The 17156-nt window shown below is 45.6% G+C and overlaps 1 protein-coding gene across 1 annotated transcript in view; it reads right to left on the bottom strand.

The window, feature by feature from the left end:
- The window catches only part of HABP4 (hyaluronan binding protein 4), a 43799-nt gene that overhangs the window by 19152 nt on the left and 7491 nt on the right, over positions 1–17156 (bottom strand). Inside the window, exons 3-5 of the mRNA XM_080667813.1 lie at positions 13091–13252; positions 12828–12896; positions 7455–7538 (exon numbers count right to left, since the gene is read on the bottom strand). Coding sequence (XP_080523939.1) covers positions 7455–7538; positions 12828–12896; positions 13091–13252 — 315 coding nt within the window. The remainder of the gene's footprint in view (positions 1–7454; positions 7539–12827; positions 12897–13090; positions 13253–17156) is intronic.

The raw sequence follows: 17156 nt of genomic DNA on the forward strand, positions 1-17156 counted from the left end.
CTGTCAGTTAAATGTCTTAGAAATAGTCAAGAACCTAGGAGCAGTGAGCATCCCTAGTGGCCAGACTATGGTAGCTAATTCCACATCCTAGTAAAGGACTATGGCTCTTTGAAAAATGGCTCAGTATGAAGCATGGGATAGGAAGTATAAATGACGACTCTGGAATAACAGTAAGAAAGCTATCTAAGACCGCTAAATGTGTGTCAAAAAGATCAATAATCAACTTGCAAAGGTTCCCTCTAGTAAAAAAAATGGGTCAGTTTAAATAAAAACCTCAGTGGATTGAAACACACTATTTATGTTTAAATCTCTAAGTTCATAATGACACTTTAAAAAGATTTGGCACCTTTGAAGTACACTAGGGAACCAAGTCATTATTCTAAAAATGAATAAATAAGAGGTACTTGGAACCTTTTATTTAACAAGTACCTTTTATTTATCTTGTCTTTCCTTAACAAACTTATACCTGAGTGCAATCAACTAGTTCTACTGCAGATAATTCCAGCTAATAACTGAAGAATGACAGACTACCACCAATTTGCAGCTCCAATGGACAAAGGCAATAATAATCAGCAACCTTCCATAACCTATTAAACAACCTTGCCAAAAAGTTGAACCCAAATTTTTTATATTATTATTGATTTTAGGGAGAGGGAGAGAAACATTGATGTGAGAGAGAAATATCAATCAGTTGCCTCTTGTACGTACCCTGACAGGGGACCAAACCTACAACCTCAGTATGTGTCCAGGAATTGAACCGGCAGCCTTTTGGTGCATGGGGCAACACTCAATCACTGAGCCACAACAGCCAGGGAGAACCTGTATTTGACTAAACTTCTGTCTCTCATTACTCATTTTCAGGAAATACATAAAATATAGGGGACAGAGAAACATGTTCAACTACTCTACTAGAAATGTTGTGCTGGAACTGGCTTGCTTGCATCAAGTCATAAAGCCAATTTTTAAAATTTCAAAATTTTGTGAGCCAGATGTTAAACACAGTCATTGTTTAAAACTTGTATACTCTTATAATTAACTACTAGAGGCCTGGTGCACAAAATTCGTGCACGGGGTGTGTGTGTGTGTGTGTGTGTCCCTCAGCCCAGCCTGCACCCTCTCCAATCTGGGACCCCTCGAGGGATGTCCGACTGCCCGTTTAGGCCCGATCCTGGTAGGATCGGGCCTAAACGGGCAGTCGGACATCCCTCTCACAATCCAGGACTGCTGGTTCCCAACCGCTCGTCTGCCTGCCTGCCTGCCTGATGGCCCCCAACTGCTTCTGCCTGCCAGCCTGATCACCCCCTAACCACTCCCCTGCCAGCCTGATCGACGCCTAACTGCCCTCACCTGCTGGCCTAGTCACCCCTAACTGCCCTCCCCTGCAGGCCTGGTTGCCCCCAACTGCCCTCCTCTGCCGGCCCTGTCACCCCTAACTGCCTCCCCTGCAGGCCTGATCGCCCCCAACAGCACTCCCTTGCAGACCTGGTCCCTCCCAACTGCCCTCCCTTACTGGCCTGGCACCCCCCAACTGCCCTCCCCTGCAGGCCTGGTCCCTCTAAACTGCCCTCCCCTGAAGGCCTGGTCCCTCCCAACTGCCCTTCCTGCAGGCCTGGGTCCCCCACAACTGTCCTCCCCTGCAGGCCTGGTCCCTCCCAACTACTCTCCCCTGCCGGCCATCTTGTGTCCACATGGGGGTGGCCATCTTGTGTGTTGGAGTGACAGTCAATTTGCATATTACCTCTTTATTATATAGTATATTATAAAACAAGCTAATAAATGCTCACAACTCACTATTCCCTAATTATTTCACTACAGTTTACCTCTATCTGTGCTCTTGGAGCTATTTGTCTATTGTATGTGCACAGTGGAAATACTACATGATGGTGTACGACTGCACATCTCTCCCCAACTCTGCATTCAGTGATGTCACATTGGTCTGGTTTTTTTGTTTTTACTATGTTTTTATTGATTTTAGAGAGGAAGGGAGAGGGAAGAGAGACATAGAAACATCAATGATGCAAGAGAATCATTGATAGGCTGCCTCCTGCACAACTGGGGGTTGAGCCCACAACCCAGGCATGTGCCCTTGGCCGGAATCAAACCCAGGACCCTTCAGTCCACTGAGCCAAACCAGCTAGGGCACACTGGTTTTTTCAAATCAGCCATTTAAGAATATTTGCACCACAGAGACTAGCAAGTGCAACAGATCTGGGCTTTTCATCCCAGAGAACCAGGCATTAAGTATTTACCAGCATACCATTGCCCACAGGATGTTTCAGTAAAATTCTGAGTCTGGAAAACTCTTTGGACACATGACCTAGTTCTTTAATGAATAAATTGCAAGAGAAAACAGATTAAAAGTGACTCAAGGGTAATCAAGATAGTGTGATATTACTGTAATATAGATAGACCAACAAAATATAGTACAGAAATACGCCCACACATTCATGGGCAACTGATTTTCAGCAATGATGCTCAGTGTGCTGGAATGTCTGGATGTGCAAAGAAAAGAGCTTCTATCCATACCACAAACTGTGCACAAAAATCCACTCAAAAGGGATCAAATAAATACATACTACTTTTTTAAAATAATGGATCAGATACCTAAGCATAACACCCAAAATTATAAAACCAATGCATTCAATTCACCCTTCAAGAAGTTCTAAACCAAGAGGTGCACTGAATATACATTGTGGCTGAATGTCAAAAGCGTAAGTGTTGGAGTAATACTCAGACATAGCCCAGACCAGTGGTTGGCAAACTGCGGCTTGCAAGCCACATGCGGCTCTTTGGTCCCTTGAGTGTGGCTCTTCTACAAAATACCACGGCCTGGGCGAGTCTATTTTGAAGAAGTGGCATTAGAAGAAGTTTAAAAAATTTGGCTCTCAAAAGAAATTTCAATCGTTGTACTGTTGATATTTGGCTCTGTTGACTAATGAGTTTGTCGACAACTGGCCCAGACAAAGAGCATCACCATCTTCTAATGCACTTCTTACAGACAAGCCTACTGTGAAATTACCAAAAAGTTATCATTGTACAATTAAAATTTTAGTGATCATTTATTTACATTTGACAAGGCAGTGCAGAAACAAGAATTTCTCAGCAGTCTTCCACTAGAGGGCCCGGCCGCGGCTCCACAGCACAGCTCCTGCAATTCTAACTAGATGCTCACTGTCCACTGTGGCCAGCAGAAAAGAGAGGAAGATGTGCTGGCTGGCAGAGAAGAGAGGGGAAGATGTGCTGACCGGCTCTGCGAGGACAGTGCAGACAATGAGATGGCCACCAAATCATTTTGTCTTTCAGAGGAACTGTTTAATTGGAAGAATTATTTTGTCTAATATTATCCATGCTGGAGTACTACAACCAATTATAGAGATTAGAATAATGCTATAATTTACTTTCTATTATTCTGTTTTATGTTAAACAAGTGACCCTTCGTGTGAAATCGCGCGAGACCGGGACCGCCCCCCCACCCCGCCCCCCGCCACGCCATGCGACTGCCTCGAGTCCCGGAGTCCCATCCTGTGTCGCCGGCACACCACGGGATGGCCAAGTCCTGGAGTGCCGCCCCGATGCCCTGGCTCCAGGCTGTGTGGAGTGGCCGCCGGGCCCCGCCCCTGCGGTGTGCATGTGGGGCCGCAGAAACCCTGGCAGAAGCCACACGAAGCAGCCACTGGGACCCCCACACCCCTGTGGGGCCGCAGGAACCGTGGTGGAAGCCACGCGGAGTGGCCGCCGGCCCCACCCCCACTGCGTGCACCGCCATCTTGTGACAGCGTTATGGCATGAGGGTCAATTTGCATATGACCTCTTTATTATATAGGATTATTATATAGGATTTGTAGAAATGGTTTATTGGCTCAAAAAGGATATATTTTTTTCCTAAAAATAACTCACTTTCTCACAAGGGGTGGGAATCTTTATTCTGTCCAGGGCCATTTGAATATTTATAACATCATTTGCGGGCCATACAAAATTATCAACTTAAAAATTAGCCTGCTTTAGGTGATCAAACATTTAATTAATTCACCCCTAATGCCTTGGCAGCAGGGCCAGACCAAGTGATTTCTCAGGTCTTACACGGTCTTCGGACTGGACGTTCCCAACCCAATATGTACACTGCTAACCTATTTCCTTAGTTACCTCCCTGTCTAACTATTGCTATTAACTGTTCATCTACTTCTTAAGTGCATTTCTTAGTTGTTGTTTTTTTAATATATTTTATTGGTTTTTTATAGAGAGGAAGGGAGAGGGAGAGAGAGTTAGAAACACTGATGAGAAAGAAACATCAATCAGCTGCCTCCTGCACACACCCTACTGGGGATGTGCCCGCAACCAAGGTACATGCCCTTGACCGGAATCAAACCTGGGACCCTTGAGTCCGCAGGCCGACACTCTATCCACTGAGCCAAACCGCTTAGGGCGCATTTCTTAGTTTTGAATGTAAGTTAACAGCTTTCAAAATCATCAGTCATTGTAGCATTTTACTCTTGCAATAAGTAACAATAATAGCAGCTACTGCCCTAGCCAGTTTGGCTCAGTGAATAGAGCATTGGCCTGTGGACTAAAGAGTCCTGAGTTCAATTCTGGTCAAGGGCACCTACCTGGGTTGTAGGCTCGATCCCCAGCCCAGGTTGGAGCGCATGCCAGAGGTAACCAATCCATTTGTCTCTCTCACATTGATGTTTCTCTCTCTGTCTCTCCCCTCCTCCCTTCCTTCCACTCTCTCTAAAAATCAATAGAAAAATATCCTCAAGTGCAGATTGACAAAAAACAAAACAAAAATAATAGCAGGTATTTATTTATACAGCAATAACTATGTGCCAGGTCCTACTCTATGTTACACACATATACATACCCCCAACCAACACTTATAACAACCCTCTGATGTAGTCCTGTTATTATTCCCATTTTGCAGATAAAGGAAATAGAAATTAAATAACTTGTCCTAACTACTATGGGCAGGGATTTGAACCCAGCATACTGGCTTGAAGTCCATAGACACCCTCTTGGCAGCTGAAGGATAAGTAAAAAGTAAATAGGTGAAGGGTTGGCAGGGGCTTAGTGGCACAGAAAAAGGAGGAAACAGCACTTGTAGAAGCTCTATGCCAAGTGTGGGGGCAGCAGGAGAAAGGTATTTGGCAACATAAATAAGGGCCACCTGGTGGACCCAGAGAAAGCACCGGCACTCTGCAGGGGCCAGACCACACAGGACCACACGGGTCAGGACAAGGAACAGAAAGGGCATGAAGCCCCTGAGGTCTTCACAAGGCTGAGGGCATGGAACTCATCACCAGTGTGAAAGCCACTTTGGTGTGGCAACGGGCTGCTAGAAGGTGAGCATGCAGCAAGGGAGCCCGTGGGAGCCACGGTGACAGACCAGCTGACAACAGCTGAGACTGTGACACATGAAGGTGGTGGATTTAGAGGGTACCAATCATCAGGGCAGAATGACAGACTGGATTTTGGGGGGAGAGGGACAAGAAGAAGGAAGTCTCAAGGATGACTCCCAGATTCTGGTTTGATGGCAATGCTGCTCCACAAGATGGACACGTGCTGAGGGCCCGAGGAGGGTGGACCTCCGCCCTGGACGTACTGCAGGAGGAGCCCTGGATGTCCAGGGGCAGGTGTCCAGCAGGAAGGCAGACCCACAGGCCCGGAGTCCATGCCGAAGTTGGGAGCCCAGGCATACGCTCTGGAGTCAGTGTATGAACATCAATTCAAGCTGCACAGTGCAGGTTTTCCTACACAAAGATGCTAGAGAAAGGGAAGGCTACGGCAGAGCCCTGAAGACTCATATTTTAAAAGACCAGAGAGACAAGGATGAGTCTGCAAAGGAGCTGAGAGGCAGGAGGAAAGCCAGAGAGTGCAGGAATCACAGAAACCAATGGCAGGGTGCCCTTAAGATCAATAGCCCTGGCCAGGTGGCTCAGTTGGCTGGAGCATCATCCCGCACACCAAAACGAGGTCCCAGTCAGGGCACATACCTAGGTTGTGGGTTCGATCCCCAGTCAAGGTGTATATGGGAGGTAACCGATTAATGTTTTTCTCTAACATCGATGTCTCTCTGTCTCTCTGTCTCTCTGTCTCTCTGTCTCTCTCTCTGTCTGTCTCTCTCTCAACACATCCTCTGGTGAGGATTTAAAAAAAAGGATCAAGCCCTAGCCAGTTTGGCTCAGTGGATAGAATGTCGGCCTGTGGACTGAAAGGTCCTGGGTTTGGTTCCCGTCAAGGGCACATGCCCAGGTTGCAAGCTCGACCCCCAGTAGGGGGCGTGCAGGAGGCAGCCGATCAATAATTCCCTCATCATTGATGTTTCTATCTCTCTCTCCCTCTCCTTTCCTCTCTGAAATCAATAAAAATATATTTTTTAAAAAAAGGATCAATAAAGTCAGATGCTCTGAGAGATCAAGGACAACACAGACCAAAACATCCATCAGGCCTGGAGACGTGTGGGGACTGTTTCAGAGGGCAACAGGACAGAGCCAGACCTGGAGGGAAATAAGAAGTAAAAAGGGAGAAAATGAAGAAAGAACACACACCCTGAGAAAGGTGGCTGACTGAGAATGTGGGACAAGAGAAGATTTAAAGTAGAATAAACTGAGCATGTTTAAAATGCTTGTTGGAAGACCAGAGTAGGGCAGCAGGAGGTGAGTAGACCTGAGGGAAGGAGCTAGTGAGTGTGAGGTTTCTGTGAAGACAGCAGGAAACAGGCCCCAAAGCCCACGAGGTGGGAGGAGCTGTGGCGCCTCCCTTTCGCCACCCGGGAAGGCCGCTGGAAGGCATGCAGGAGGAGGCAGGTTTGCACCTTTGCGCATGGGAGGGTGATGCAGCTCCCATCTGATGGCTCCTAATTTCTCTGTGATCGAGGGGCCAAGTTGTATATAGAAGATGAAAGAGCAGGTGTGCGCAAATGGGGGGCAGTGCCAGGGATCTGAGGAGATGCAAAGGATTAAAGCAGTCATTGTAGGGGGAAAGACTCATTTCAGAATGCTGGCGACCAACAGTGACCTGCAGTGCTCAGCCTGTGGGTGCAAGAGAGAAGGTGGATAGCCACAGCCATCCAGGAGGTGGATCCTGATGGCCAGGGAGCTTAATGACTTTACAAGAGTGCCTGAGAGGGAGCAGGGGCCTCAGCTCCATGAAGAAAAGAGGAGGGAAAATAAAGGGACAAGAGAAGGGATCATGACAAGAGAGAGACTGGTCACATACAGGCTGCTGATGGAAAAGAGGTTATGGACACAGGACAGAAGACTTGAATTTAACTGATTCATTATCATTACTAACCAATCATTACATTTGAATTATTAATCAGTTCAATTACTTGTTAATACATTAAGTAGATCAACCTCCGTGACATGACAGAAGGCTGAGCTTCCTGCTCTATGAAGCATTCTTAGAAATCAGTAACAAAAAGCGCAATAACCCAATGGGAAAAAGAATTAAACACCTACTTGGCTGGAGACCCCTCCTCCAGGGGGTCCGGGGACTCCTCCACCACCGGGGGCTCCTCCATAGGCCCAGCTGGCTCCCCGTCACTGAAAGCAGCAAAAACCATTCCAGTCACACAAACTTGTTTACAGCAACGCTCTTAGATATTCGAGAGAGAAACATATTATAATGCCCTTTTCTTAAGTAGATATCCTTCAAGGAGTTACATGCACACACACAGGTAATCCACATTAAAATAAAAAAGACAAAATGCTCAATTGATAATCCATATAAATTATTTTCACAAATATGAAAGGTACTTTGAGAAATAGAAGTTTCTATGAATGGTCTAAAATTAAAACAGATTATAAATGACCAGAAGAAATATTCAAAACTCTTCTGAACTTAGGAAATTCCCATGATTAATAGGGGCCATAAAACCATTTACAATAGATTCTTATCCATATCAAACTTTTAGAAAATGGTAAGAAAGTAAAAACATTCCACAGAAAGAGTGTGTTGGGATTACAAACAAGCTGGTAATAACTATTTGAATTTTAACACATATGACTTTAATTCTTCCTTTTTATGGTAACACTAGTGACCCGGTGCACGAAATTCGTGCACATTAAAAGGGGATTAATTAGAGGAAATAATTTAATATTGCTATTTGCCCTTTCTCTATAATAGAAGTGTCAGAGATGAAAGAAAATTAGTAAAATGTATATGAAAACCTTCCTCCTGTCAGAGTCTGGGGCACACCACAGGACCCAGAGTCAAGTCCCCGCCCACCCACATGCACCTCAAAATCGTGTGAGACCCAGACCCGGCCAGCCCCCCCGAATTGGGCTAGATTCAGACCCGGCCAGCCCCACCCTTGTCAAGCCCTGCCAGGCAGAGGGCGTAGTTTCAGGTCCCATGGCCTGGCACCAGGACGGGGGGCGTGGACTGAGGTCCCCCAGTCCAGACTGGGGCAGGGGGCGTGCCTTGAGGTCCTCCATCAAGCCCCGCCAGGTAGGGGACACGGCCTGAGATCCCCTGTCAAGCCCCGCTGGGTGGGGGGCATGGCTTGAGGTCCCCCATCAAGCCCCCCCAGGCAGGGGGGGGGCACGCAGCCTCAAGTCCCCCAGCCCAGCACCGGGAGGGGGAGGTGCAGCCTCAGGTCCCCCATCAAGCCCAGCTGCCAGGGGCGCAGCCTGAGTTCTCCCAACCCAGCACTGGGGGTGCACCTTGAGGTCCCCCATCAAGCCCCGCTGGGTGGGGGGCACGGCCTGAGGTCCCCTGTCAAGCCCCGCTGGACTGGGGGTGCGGTCTGAGGTCCCCCAGCCTGGTGTTGGGGTGGGGGGCAGGGCTTGAAGTCCCCTGTCAAGCCCTGCCGGGCGGGGGGCGTGGCCTCAGGTCCCCTGGCCTGGCACTAGGGCGGGGGTGCAGCCCGAGTTCCCTCAGCCTGACACCAGGGTGAGGGGTGCGGCCTGAGGTCCCCTGTCAAGCCCTGCGGGGTGGGGGGGCACAGCCTGAGGTCCCCTGTCAAGCCCTGCTGGGTGGGGGATGTGGCCTGAGGTCCCCTGTCAAGCCCCATGGGGGCGGGGGAGGGCATAGCCTCAGGTCCCTGATGATTGCTTGTTGTTGTTTTTTTTTGTCTTTTTTTTTGTTTGTTTTTTTTATGCCCTTGACTGGAATCGAACCTGGGACCCTCCGGTCCACAGGCCGATGCTCTATCCAGTGAGCCAAACTGGTTAGGGCTATTCATTTATTTTTAAATATATTTTATTGATTTTTTTTTTACAGAGAGGAAGGGAGAGGGAGAGCGAGTCAGAAACATCCATGAGAGAGAAACATCAATCAGCTGCCTCCTGCACACCTCCTACTGGGGATGTGCCCGCAACCAAGGTACATGCCCTTCACTGGAATCAAACCTGGGACCCTTCAGTCCGCAGGCCGACACTCTATCCACTGAGCCAAACCGGTTAGGGCTGATGATTGCTTGTTAAGTCTCCTTACGGGAACTTGGCCTCAGCTGTGGATGCAGCCATCTTTGTGACGGAGTGGTTATCAATTAGCATATTCCCTCTTTATTAGATAGGATTAATCCTATCTGAACATTACTTAAAAACAAATTAGTCCCAGCAAAGAAATTTCATTTTCAGGAAAATGCTAAAATTAGTAAATATATTTGAGTATATAATGTCAATATAATGGACATTACATATCCATTAGAAATATTTTATACTCTACGTACAGAACCCAGTTTCATAAAATAGGCTATTTTTTCTAAAGTAAAGAAATTGAACTGTAATAACAGAATAGACTTTTTACACTAATTTTTGTTGTTGTTAATCCTCACCCAAGGATATTTTTCCATTGATTTTGAGAGAGAGTGGAAGGGAGGGGGGAAACAGGGAGAGAGAAACATCAATGTGAGAGAGACACATAGATTGGTTGCCTCCCACAGGCTCCGAATGGGGCCAGGGATGGAGCCTGCAACTGAGGTAGTATCCTTGACTGGAATCGAACCTGGCACCCTTCAGTCTGCGGGCTGATGCTCTATCCACTAAGCAAAACTGGCTAGGGCTACACTAATATTTTTAATTTTCAAATCAAAGCTATTGTAATCAGCTTTTAAAACAACTCAGTTTTTCAATGCAAAATTAGAATGATTGATTTTTACTTTTAAAAAAGGTCCTGAATCAAACGCACTTGTGTTGGAAGGACATCCATGTGCTCTGCCCAGTGGAGGCCCTTCACAAGGCTCTCTGCACCACAGCCTGACCCTGCGGGGTCACGGGAGGTCTTAGCATCAGCAGCCACAATGCTGAATTACTCCAACTTTCTCTTTGTCTCTTGGTCACGTAATAAACCAACGGGATAAAAAACACAGGTGCACTGACAGTCATAGCTTTCAAAAATACAAAAAAACGGTTGATGTTTCTAACTCTCTCTCCCTTTCCCTCTCTGAAATCAATAAAAATATATATATTAAAAATTCATAAAATGGCTACAAAGAAACAGAGAAGGAAAAAAGTAGAGGAATACAAAGATACTTTGTAAAGACCGGTATTTCTAAAACTTGAGCAATTGACTTTAAAGAAAAAAAAATCACAGATCTCCCCCCTATATTCACCTAAATTATTTTATGAATAAACATAAAATTAACATTGTATTTATAGGTCTTATAGAACCATATGACCACAACTACAAAACAATCAAGTGTCAATATCAGGCACAATTTGCTTTGGCAGATTTTGTTATTTTGTTTAATGTCAATCACCAATGCTGGGTTAGTTAGAGGAAAGATGCAGCTCCAGCCAGGGCCAAGTCCACTTTGACTTCAGTTATTCCAACACAGACAATGCCCGCTTGCACACCTATGTTCCACAACACTATGCTGAACACATCAAAGCTTTGTTTCCCAGCTCAAATTCACTCACACTTCACACTTAAATGAATGACGCCAACAGATTTTAGCCAAATGTTCCTTGATTACTAAACTGTTCTGCTCTTCACAACAGACGTTGGAAGGCAGCATTGCTGCACATTACATTATGGGTGTCTATTTCAATTGGTAACAAAAAAATAATATCTGGTATTATACTTTAAATTATGCAGATGGAGCAAATTCTATTTTTAGCACAGGTACTTTATGACAAACTGTTCTAAAAACCATAACACTGGAAATGGCTCAGTCCTTTTTGAAAACAGCTTGCCCACAGATCTCGTCCTACTGCTAGTATCTTCGAACAGGACTTCTGTCCTACGCAAATTGCAAATCGTCACCCCTACAACTGAGCCAGCAGCATCGGGCCTGGCCAGCCAGGGACGCATCACTGATGGGTTAGGCTTACCTCTCCTCTTTCCTCATTCACCAAAAGTAGCACATAACTCTACTATACTGCACAGTTTTCATGGCAAATCAAAATCTCAATTTAAGTAAACAATTAAAGTCTTAAGCTACGAAAAATCTCTCAATTAAAGATTATTACCACCTAAGAGCTTTGAGTTTAGAGCTCACAAACCAATCCAAAATGAGTGCCATAGGGCACCTTTGATCTTCACATTGGACATGCCAGTCATTAGGAGACATATGGTCATCTCTTAAATATCCAGGCATTTAAAACGCATTCTGAAGCATATGCAAATGTAGTGTTATATGCTTGGGGCATCAGCGAACAAGCAATTTTGTTTGGCTAAAATAAGATAAAATGAAAGAATTTTTAAAATTGAATTATTGGGGTGACATTAGTTAATAAAATTATATAAGTTTCAGGGGTACAATTGTATAATACATCATCTGTATAACATATTGGGTGTTCGCCACCCCAAGTCAAATCTCCTTCTATCACCACTTATGCCCCCTTTTCCCCCTCCTACTGTCCTCCACCCCCCTTTCCCTCTGGTAATCACCATACTGTTGTCTATGAGGTTTGCTTTTTTCACTTAATCCCTTCACCTTTTTCACCCAGCCCTCCTACCCCCTCCCCTCTAACAGCTGTCAGTCTGTTCTCTGTATGAGTCTGTTTCTATATTGTTAGTTGGTTTATTTTGTTCATTAGATTCCACATATAAGTGAAATCATACGGCACTTGTCTTTCTCTGACTGGCTTATTTCACTCAGCGTAATACTCTTCAGGTCCATCCATGCTGTTGCAAAGGGTAAGATTTCCTTTTTTTTTTTTTTTTTACAGCCGAGTAGTATTCCATTGTGCAAATGTACCGCAGCTTTTATCCACTCATCTACTGATGGGCACTTGGACTTTTCCAGATCTTAGCTATTCTAATAATGTTGCTATGAACATAGGGGTGCAAATATTCTTTCAAATCAGTGTTTCGGGTTTCTTTGGATAAATTCCCAGAAGTGGAATTGCTAGGTCATAGACAGTTCCATTTTTAATTTTTTGAGGTAACTCTATACTGCTTTCTAGTGGCTGCACCAGTCTGCATTCCTAGCAGCAGTGCAGAAAGGTTCCCTTTTCTCCACATTCTAGCGAACACTTGTTGTTTGTTGATTTGTTGTGGTAGCCATTCTGACATGGGATTTCTCATTGTGGTTTTATTTTGCACCTGTCTGATGATTAGTGACACTAAGCATCTTTTCATACGTCTCTTGGCCATCTGTATATCCACTTTGGAGATGCGTCTATTCAGGTCCTTTGCCCATTTTTAAATTGGATTGTTTGTTTTCTTGGAGTTGAGTTTTGTAAGTTTTTAATAAATTTTAGCAAACCCATTTTTAAAAGTTATCTCACTAAACAAAAGCCTAAAATCAACCTCTATTTAAGGGAACACAGTATAAAGACACTTGCAAACACAGCAGAGGACATAATTTTCATGAAAGGCAAACAAGGATGGAGATTTCCACTTAACTGTAGGTTCACAGAATGCACACATTTGCAGCGTACCTGATATCTTTACCAGATCCCCAGGTGCGAACTCCACATCCACCCATGTTGTCTTCAGTTCTGATTGCTCTACAGAAAGAAATATTTCTTTAAACTGCAAGCTGGTCTCTAGTCAATCTTCAATTCAGAGAACTTGATAATAAGAGCTATCTCAGGATCAGCTCTTTACTAAAATAAAGTCAACTAAATATTAACACATAACAGATTCATACTATGTACGACTAAGGTCTTAAAGTGAAAATAGCATTAACAAAGGAACTTACATTTTATCATTCCCACTGTATCTCTCAAATTCACGTTTTCCTCTTTGGTCAAAACGATCAAAAGCTCTGTTCCCGGGACCACCTCGGCCTCTGCTCCGCAGGCCCCCTCTTGGGCCCCCACGTACTCTCAGGGGTCTGTCTCGATCAAACCTGTCAACTGGTCTAGGAAAACATGGTATAATACAAAGTGGTGGATTAAAAAGCGAAGGCTTTTTTAAGAAAAAAATATTCTAGAAGGCTATTATGGCTATAGTATATTGGAAAGAATGGTGGCCTGCACAATGAATTAATAGTTAACTTTTACTAAACACATACTTTCCCTGGTGTTGTTCTGAGCGCTTCACATACAGTCATTTAATTCGCACAAACAAATCTGTAATATACTACTATTGCCCACAGATGAGGAAACTGAGGCGCAGAGGAGGTAGGTAACTTGCCCAAGGTCATATGGCTACTAAGTGGGGGAGCTGGTGAGAGCAGGTCCTAGGCAGGTCTTACACTAATCGGTAGAGGGGCACCTCTCTCTCTCTCTCTCTCTCTCTCTCTCTCTGGACCTGTTTTCCACATTTATAAAATGAGGAGGTTAGGACCTGGCCAGTGTGGCTCAGTTTGTTGAGCATTGTCCCATGTACCAAAAGGTCACAGGTTCAATTTTTGGTCAGGGTACATGCCCAGGTTGCTGTTTCGGTCCCCCGTCTGGGTGCGTGTGGGAGGCAACTAATTGATGGTTCTCTCTCAATTTGATGTTTCTCTCTCTCTCTCTCTCTCTCTCTCTCTGTCTCCTTTCCTCCCTCCCTCCTCCCCTCACCCTTTCTTCCTCTCTAAAATCAATTAAAAAAAAAACAGACCCACAAACATATTTTTAAAAAATGAGGTTAAACTAACTCTAAGATTCATTCCACTTCTAATACTAAATATTTAAGTTAAATTTGGAATGTTTGAATAATTTAAAAGATGGTTAAACTTCAAATTATGCCCCCTCCCAAGCACACAAACAATCAGTGACATTTGGGGCTGAAACATCCTATGACAACCTGGCTACTATCCCCATTCTCTACATAAATGTCCAAGAACAGCTAAAGACAACCTCTTGTGGTTAAACCCAATAGTAACTTTTGTCTTTAAGTCATTTGACCCCTCTTCACCATGTGACACTGCCAACCACTAATTTTTCTCTGACCTTCCTGGCTCCTCTTTCCCTATCTGTCCTTAAAAAATTATTTTTTTATTGGTAACTAGAGGCCCAGTGCACGAAATTCGTGCACGGGGGGGGGGGGGGGTCCCTCAGCCCAGCCTGCACCCTCTCCAATCTGGGACCCCTCGAGGAATGTCCGACTGCCCGTTTAGGCCTGATCCCCCCAACGGGCAGTCGGACATTCCTCCCACAATCCAGGACTGCTGGCTCCCAACTGCTTGCCTGCCTGCCCTCCTGATTGCCCCTAACCGCTTCTGCCTGCCAGCCTGAACACCCCCTAACCACTCCCCTGCCAGCCCGATTGATGCCCAACTGCTACCCTGCCAGCCTGTTTGCCCCCTAACTGCCCTCCTCTGCAGGCCTGGTCCCTCCCAACTGCCCTCCCCTGCTGGCCTGATCGCCCACAACTGCCCTCCCTTGCAGGCCTGGTCCCTCCCAACTGCCCTCCCTTGCTGGCCATCTTGTGGTGGCCATCTTGTGTCCACATGGGGGCAGCCATCTTGTGTGTTGGAGTGATGGTCAATCTGCATATTACTCTTTTATTAGATAGGATAGAGGCCTGGTGCACGGGTGGGGGCCAGCTGGTTTTCCCTGAAGGGTGTCTTGGATCAGGGTGGGGGTTCCCTTGGGGCATGAGGCAGCCTGGGTGAGGGGCCTGTGGTGGTTTGCAGGCCGGCCACGCCCCCTGGCGACCCAAGCGGAGGCCCTGGTATCTGGGGTTTATTTATCTTCTACAATTGAAACTTTGTAGCCTGGAGCGGAGCCAAGCCTTTTGCTTGCTCCATGGCAGCAGCCATTTCTGTTGGGATTTATGTACCTTCTATAATTGAAACTTTGTAGCCTTAAGCGGAGGCCTGGGCTGGCCAGGGTGTGCGGAAAGCTTGGCTTCCTCCATCACCCGGGGCAACCCTAGCCTCCTGCTCTTTCCAGCTCCAGGGCTGCCACCATTTCTATTTGGATTTATGTATCTTCTATCATTGAAACTTTGTAGCCTTGAGTGGAGGCCTAGGCCGGCAAGGGCAGGCAGAAAGCTTGGCTTCCTCCATTGCTGGGGAAACCCAAGCCGCCCTCCTGCTCTCTGTGGCCGTAGCCATTTTGGTTGGGTTTATTTGCATATTTGCTCCTGATTGGCTTGTGGGTGTAGCAGAGAGATGGTTAATTTGCATATTACTCTTTTATTAGATAGGAGGATACCCATACATGGTACAAAATTGACAAGGTCCTACTCCTCCTGCTCCTTCTCAGAGGCAGGCGATCTGGGGTCACACAAAGGGAAAAGTTCCGCACCTTGCCTTTCTCACCCACGTGTCTTGGTGTTCCGCATACAGCTGCCTGCCGTGCTCTTCTGGATACCCATTTGTCCTGAAGTGCGCTGGCACTCCCAACTTCCCATCCCCTGCACACTGTCCTCAACTCTATGCCTGTGCTACATGGCCCTCATTCATGTGACCCCATGTCTCTCACTCAGGTCTGATTCCAGGCCACAAAGCCAGGTACTTCCTGGACACCCCCCTCTGCACATCCCCACCCCTGCAGATGTGTGAACAACAGTGACTCCTGCTCCTCCTATGGTCCCTAACTCACAACATAAGAGCGCCCAAGCCAGCTTCTGGGCCCTTTCTCCACTCCTCCTTTTCCCCTGCCACACCCACCAGACCCAGGCCTGACTGCCTGCCCACTTCCCTCACACCCAGACCTGCCTCACTGCTGGTCACGATCACTCTCCATGAGGATTCGCTCTCCTCCACTAGACTCAAAGCTCCTGAAGGAAGACACATCTTTCTCATCACTAAACCCTAGCTTAATAAGACAAATTATATTTTTTAATTTGTCAAGGTTTTTAAAAACATCTAAAGCTACAAGAAATTACTTATTGAAATCTAATGGGGCATTATTAGTGGCTCCAATGCCAAGACGAGAGGTCTGTATCTATGGCTGAAAATGCTGCATTAAAATACTAGTAGTGTGGCTCAGTTGAGCATCATCCTGTACACCAAAAAGTCGAAAGGTTGCTAGTTTGATTCCCGGTCAGGACCCATAGCCAGGTGGCAGGTTTGATCCCAGGTCGGGGTGCATGCGGGAGGCAACCAATTGGTGTTTCTCTCTCACGTCGATGTTTCTCTCTCTCTTCCCCTTCTTCTCTCTCTCAAATCAAAAACATTTTAAAAGCTACTATCCAACCATGGGTAAAAAGATACAAAACTCCTAATTCTCCTTACTCAAAAATATAAAGAAATAAAGAAGCATCAATCATTAACTTTATGCCAGACTCTTACCATTTTAAATAAATGTTCAAGTTGGATTTTGTCTCCAACCTCCTCTGACCAAAACCAAAATTTTTTTAAATATATTTTTTTTATGATTTCAGAGAGGAAGGGAGAGGGAGAGAGAGACATAAACATCAATGATGAGAGAGAATCATTGATCGGCTGCGTCCTGCACGCCCCCTATTGGGGATCGAGCCCGAAACCCGGGCATGTGCCCTGATCAGAATTGAACCCAGGACCCTTCAGACCGCAGGCGGACACTCTATCCACTGAACAAAACCGGCCAGGGCAAAACCAGATTTTTAAATAGAAATTATTGTTGTAAAATCTGATTCTATATTAAAGTACCTAAAGCAGAGTTCTAAAACAATGACCAAAGAAAAGTAAGTTCTTAATCAGGCCATAAAAGAAAAAAGTATACCTAAAAATTGAGAGGAAATGAAGCAAAACAACATACAAGGAAAATAATGCCAACAGTCAAAATCAGGTCTAAATTTACATGAAATCCAATCAGATATGGACAAAATTACAAATTCATTTAAGCTATAATAGTGATTGAAACTGACCCTAAAAATAGACCTGTGTGTTCTGGTGTATTTTAAAT

The sequence above is a fragment of the Plecotus auritus genome (assembly GCF_963455305.1).
Source record: "Plecotus auritus genome assembly, chromosome: 5".
Lineage (NCBI taxonomy): Eukaryota > Metazoa > Chordata > Mammalia > Chiroptera > Vespertilionidae > Plecotus > Plecotus auritus.